The sequence below is a fragment of the Grammomys surdaster genome, unplaced genomic scaffold (assembly GCF_004785775.1).
Source record: "Grammomys surdaster isolate TR1022 unplaced genomic scaffold, NIH_TR_1.0 137, whole genome shotgun sequence".
Classification (NCBI taxonomy): domain Eukaryota; kingdom Metazoa; phylum Chordata; class Mammalia; order Rodentia; family Muridae; genus Grammomys; species Grammomys surdaster.
In genome coordinates, this window is record NW_021604595.1 from 6,966,038 (window position 1) to 6,972,037 (window position 6,000).

A 6,000-nucleotide genomic window follows, 5' to 3' on the forward strand; every position below is an offset into this window, starting at 1 on the left:
AGCCAACTGAATTTGGAGCTGGAGCATGATGGCTCCTGGTGGCAGGGTGGCTGGTATCTGTCATAGCTGCAGTGGACTCGCAGAATGCCTGCCTGTTCACACTGCTGTTAACAGCTGAGGGCTCTGATGGAGCCCTTTCGGTGCTCAGGAAATGTTTGGGGCTTGCAAAAACACAAATGCTTTTTCTCAGCCACTTTGTTTGCCTTTCATCTGCTTTGTCCTTACTGTGTGTGCAGAATGGACGCATGTGTTGTTCCAAGGGCCTTTGCTGATTGGCTGCAATGGGAATGTTCTGGGAGATTGTTGGTAGTTCCAAAGCTTGGGTCCCCTGCCTTAGAGGAAAGGTACCTTTCCCATGAAGATGCTCTACCACACCTCATGTGGTACACTGCCACAGGGATATGGAATGGCAGCAGAGGCTCTCCTATCCTTTCTTTAGAAAAAAAGAAACAGTCTGTCTCCTGAGACTGAACAAGGTGAGTCCAGAGCAGCCTTATCTCTAGTGGTGTCAGATCTCTTATCCCTGCTACTAGGGAAGTTGGGGCAGGAGGATGCCAGTTTTCCACTCAGTGGGCCTTAAAATCCTGCCTGGGTAACTTAGCCAAACCCTGAAAAAAAAAAAAAAGGAAGGGAGTGGGTCACTGGCAGAGGTCATACCTAGCGTGCGACAAGCCCTTGCATTTCACCCACCAGTATCACATGCAAAGAACTTTTCACAGCCGGACCAGGAGGAACACGCACACAGCCTGAGCCTCTGAAACCTACAGAATTCAAAGTCAGCAGCGCTGTCACCAGCTCTTGTAGGCACAAGGACCAAGAGATAACGGTCTTTCCCCATCACCCTGAGTAGAGCCGTCTAAGGTCTCCCTGTAACCCTCAAGTTTATAAAATAAAAACAACCTAGCATTTCTTCCTTTTTCTTTTTGATCATAGCATGCTATGAAGAACATACACAAATTTTGGGGGGGTACTTTAGGTCAGTGAGAGAGGACCCATTAAGATTGTCAGGCACTTTTTCAGGCCCCAGCAAGAGGAGGAGAAAGATCAGACCCAACCAGAATGACCATAGTTAAGAGTTAACCACTGTCAATGATGATGCTTCCTTCCAGCACGTTTCTGTCTTTTTTGTTTGTTTGTTTCTGTTTTTCAAGACAGGGTTTCTCTGTGTAGCTCTGGCTGTCCTGGAACTCACTCTGTAGACCAGGCTGGCCTCGAACTCAGAAATTCGCCTGCCTCTGCCTCCCAAGTGCTGGGATTAAAGGTGTGTGCCACCACTGCCCGGCTGTTTCTGTCTCTTTAAGGAGAGATGAAGTCATAGCCTGTACATGTACAGCTGCATCCTAGTCATCTTGCTTCTCCTTGAATGAATGGTCTTTGTGGGTGCCGTCTCCCATCATGACTCACCGTTAGTTTGGTTTTGTTTTCAGACAGGATTTCTCTGTGTAGCCTTGGGTGTCCTGAAACCCACCCTGTAGTCAAGTGTGGCCTCGAACTCAGAGATTCACCTGCCTCTCTCTGTCTGGACTGCTCATTGTTCTGTTTGAAGGTTACACTCCAGTTTTCTTATCCATTCTTGGCCCTCTATGCAGTTCCCAGGGTTTTTTTGTGTGTTAAATAATATGCACAAAGCACCCTTGGGGCAGGAACTGTGTGTTGTACATTTTTTCTTTGATTTCTAGAGGTTGCTTCTAGTATTCAAGGATAGAGTATACAAGGGCTGCTACCCAAGCCCATCTGCAAAGCATGACAGTCACAGGCTGTAGGCAGGGGAGTGGGACTGGGTATCCATATGTGTAGGACACGCTGGCTATGGGCATAAGGGTCACTGCATCTACTTCTTATCCTCGAGGAGTAAGAACCAGAGGCTCTGGAACCACAGCATGTATCAGAACCCTGAAGGAAGAGACACTGTATCCACAAGGCTCTAGGATGGGATAGTATTCTGTGCATATTCACCCTCCGTTTCCCAGAGCGTTCACCAGAATCTTTTCATCTGCTGAGCTAGCGAAGCTCACCTTTCACTGCTCATTTGGGGTGGATGTGGTGAAGTAGATTGGTTTTCTTTCATATTTTTTCATGCGAGAAAAAAAAATTCAAAAAGGGCCATTCACATGTCCAGTAGAATATAACGGGAAGGATTGGCTGTTAGATGGTTGGTTTGGGGGCTTCTGAGGTAGGGTATAGCATAGAGAGTAGCCAGAGCTCATAGTCCACAGGTGTAACCCAGATGCTGGCTGTATTTGTCACCCATCCTTGTAGGGATTATCTGTTTATATGAGTTAATCTGTCCTTGGCAGCATGGACCTGTTGTCAGAGCACTGTGATATGGGAATATGGCACCTGGTGGTACAAACCATCTTTACTTCATCCCTCTGCCAGAGCCTCCATCCTTACCTGGGTTCTAGGAGTTACAAAGGCAGCTGTAGTCCTGAGACGGGACAGTCAAACCGCCATCTTTCAGAACTGGCAAGCAGATTCCGGCACTCTGTATGCTTAAAGACTGACATCGAGGGCTACAACTAGGTGTGCGCGTATGGAAGATCGTGGGTATCTGTTGTGTTTCTTTTCTGCAGTTTGCAACAGTAACTTCTGTTTGGCTAGCTTGTCCAATGGGAGAATTGAGAGGGCTCCTCTAGCGTGGTACTCCCTCGGTGGCCACAGCGCCCCCTAGTGCTCCCTCCACACAGAGCACTGATCTACTGTTCTTGCTTTCTCCAGGCATCGGCAAGAATGTCATCTGTGACCGCACCGCCACACCGCTGGACGCCTTCCGCATGATGTCAGCTGCCCACTACTACCCCAAGCTCATGAGCATCATGGGCAACGTGCTGCGCTTCCTGCCAGCCTTCGTACGCATGAAGCAGCTGATCGAGGAGGGCTACGTGGGGGAACTGCTGGTGTGCGAGGTGCAGGTGCACAGCGGTAGTCTGCTGGGCAAGAAGTACAACTGGAGCTGCGACGACCTGATGGGTGGTGGCGGCCTGCACTCCGTGGGCACCTACATCATCGATTTGCTCACCTTCCTCACGGGCCAGAAGGCTGTCAAGGTCCACGGGCTGCTCAAGACCTTTGTCAAGCAGACGGACCACATCAAGGGCATCCGTCAGATCACCAGCGATGACTTCTGCACCTTCCAGATGGTACTGGAGGGTGGAGTGTGCTGCACCGTTACCCTGAACTTCAACGTGCCTGGAGAGTTCAAGCAGGATGTGACCGTGGTGGGCTCTGCTGGGCGGCTCCTGGCAGTGGGCACCGACCTCTATGGGCAGCGCAATAGCGCCCCAGAGCAGGAGCTGCTGCTTCAGGACACTACATCCGTGAGCAACTCCCTGCTGCCTGAGAAGGCATTCAGTGACATCCCTTCGCCCTACCTGCGGGGCACTATGAAGATGATGCAGGCAGTGCGTCAGGCCTTTCAGGATCAAGATGACCGGCGCACGTGGGACGGACGGCCTCTTACCATGGCTGCCACCTTCGACGACTGCCTGTATGCTCTTTGCGTGGTAGATACCATCAAGAGGTCCAGCCAGACTGGAGAGTGGCAGAACATTGCTATCATGACTGAGGAGCCAGAGCTGAGCCCCGCCTACCTGATCAGTGAGGCCATGCGCAGAAGCAGGATGTCCCTTTACTGTTAGCACATTGGGACCTGGTGAACTCGACCTGCTGCGTGGGACCAGTTAGGTGGAAATGCACTGTGGAACGGTGGCCGTGGGTGGGGATTATGGAAGGGGCAGCACGAATTCACAAAACGTAAGGTGGTCCCCATCCCAAGTAGAAGGCCCGAGTCAAAGGTGGTGGTGGGCCGATGTCATATTCAGAAGGTTGTGCCATCTTAATTGGGTATCTGATGAGAGGAAGAAAGTTTAACTAGCACCTTTGCAGTCCATTACTGTGAGAAGCAAGGAGGGGCTGTCCCCTGCCCTACCTCATCCATCCACAGACCTTGGCCTTCTTTGCAAGCCAAGGCTACGTATCAGATGACAAGTTCAGCCAGAGCTAGGCTCTCTGTCAGCGCCCCCCACTGGCAGGAGAGGACACTTTAAATGCCTACATAGGGTTTTTTGTTTTGTTTTGGTGGAGGGAGGTAGAGGAGGTGGTGGGGCTTTTGAGAAAGTTGTAATTCCGGGAAGCCACTGTGTGTTTTGCTTTAAGAATCTGAAGGAAAAGTGCACAGCTCCTTTGGTTGCTCTGTCTTCTAGGAAGCATTAAGATATCTATCTGGCTTGTTGCTGTTAGTATGGTATAGTGTAACGGACAGCAAACGAGGCTGTGAGCTGTACCTCTGAGCTGACCTAGATGACAAGCTACAGTGAGCTACTTCAAAGCCCTCCTTCAGCACAGGATGGGACTAGTGTGAGTTGTGATGAAGTAGTCCTGCCAAGAGGGTCTCTAGGAGGCATGGGCTTGACTAGAGCTGCCTGCCTGGGTGGGGTGCCTGCAACCCTGAGTGTAGCAATAGGAGCACCCCAAAAGAAGGGAACACGAGGCCAGCCCCAGAGCTGCTGTAAGCTCCAACTGCCAAGCTGAAGAAAGACATTTAGGACTCTGAACTTTGTAGGCTTAAACAGGAAGCCTGTAGCTTCTCCCCACAGAGTCTCTTTCCCTCCCCCTTTGGCCTTGGCTCTCAGGATTATGACAGCTGGAAACTTCTGAATAGGTGTTAAAACAAAAAGCCAACAGGGAACATAATTCTCAGTGTTTCTAAAATGGGGATTTTAGAGCCTGGAGAGGTCTGTACATAGGTGGAAAAGGTTCAAGTTGGGGGGAAAACCTATCTTCTTTTTCCCCTCCTGGTTGCCTAGCCTTTTTACTCTCCATTTGAAACTAGAGATGGCCAAGTACTAGCTTACAAATAGGCAGACGAAGTCTGTTGTCACATAGACACACCTCTGTAGATGTTTGCTATCCTCAAGTATCACTAAAACATTCAAATCTAGTCTTGAAAGGTCAAGTCATATACATTTTGAAAACGGGGGTGTTGTCTTTTTCGTGGCTGGCTTTGCTAACCTTCACCAGCATGTGGCAATTTTGAGGCTGGCTATGTAGACTAGTCTGTTATGGTAAATCTCCAACCCCAATAAGCCTGTGGAAGACCAGGGCAATCCACAACACTTGTCCCTCTAAGTAGTCGGCCTGAGTCCAGTCAGTGTTCCTCCCTGGGGCCCTGGTAATTTACAGAAGACAGTCATACTGGAGGCCACATGCCAACAGAATCATGGTCATTTTCTAGCATGAAGGGGCAGGTGTTGCCTTTGGAGGACCCCACTATAAAACGTGGTAAAGTCAGCTGAAACCTTCCATGGCTTTGATTGGTTGTCATCCCTCATAGTGTTCCAGGTATGCAGTTATCAGATCGAAACAGCACTCTGTAAACAGCCAAATCATAGACTTTTCTGGGGTCCCTACTCTCCTAAGTTGCTCTCTGAGGCAGTAATTCTGCCCCACCCCCAGCTACTCTGAAAAGCTGTAATTAAGGATGAAATCAGGAACATGGTGGATGGCTCTATGAGGTTCATTTTTCCAGATCATTTACCTAAGAAGATATGCTTGGGCGTTCAACTTTTGGTTTCTCTACTCTCCCCAGGATATTTGAGAGTTTTCCTTCTAGAGGCTTCTGAGCTCTGTGGTAAACATGCAGGGTCTAAAACAAAAACTCCCATCTGAGGCTAGAGGGTATAGAAAGAATATGTATTCTCTGGAAGAAGCATGAGAGAGCCGTAAGTGTAGTGAGATTCTATCAACTGGAATGCGCGTGGTAGAGGCACCAACAGGAGGTAGAGAAGCTGAAGCAGTTCTTTGGATGTAAAAATGGCAGCTCATGGGGTTAGGAGCTTCTTCAGTGCTCCTTCGGCTCTTGCCTTTCCATGTGCAAATTCTTGATTGGCTGTAGCAGTGCGAGGCTGAGATCCCAAGCTCTCAACATTCTGCAAAATGACTTGGATCCAAGTCCTGGCAATAACCCAGCCTCCACAGGCTGATAGGAGCCTTGCCATTCAA

At 49.5% G+C, this 6,000-nt stretch overlaps 1 protein-coding gene across 1 annotated transcript in view; it reads left to right on the plus strand.

Annotated features, from left to right (window-relative positions):
* Nucleotides 1–4,128, plus strand: part of Gfod1 (glucose-fructose oxidoreductase domain containing 1) — a 96,108-nt gene extending 91,980 nt beyond the window's left edge. The window contains exon 2 of the mRNA XM_028763259.1: nucleotides 2,719–4,128. Coding sequence (XP_028619092.1) covers nucleotides 2,719–3,638 — 920 coding nt within the window. The 3' untranslated portion in view covers nucleotides 3,639–4,128. The remainder of the gene's footprint in view (nucleotides 1–2,718) is intronic.
* The last annotated feature ends 1,872 nt before the right edge of the window (nucleotides 4,129–6,000 follow it).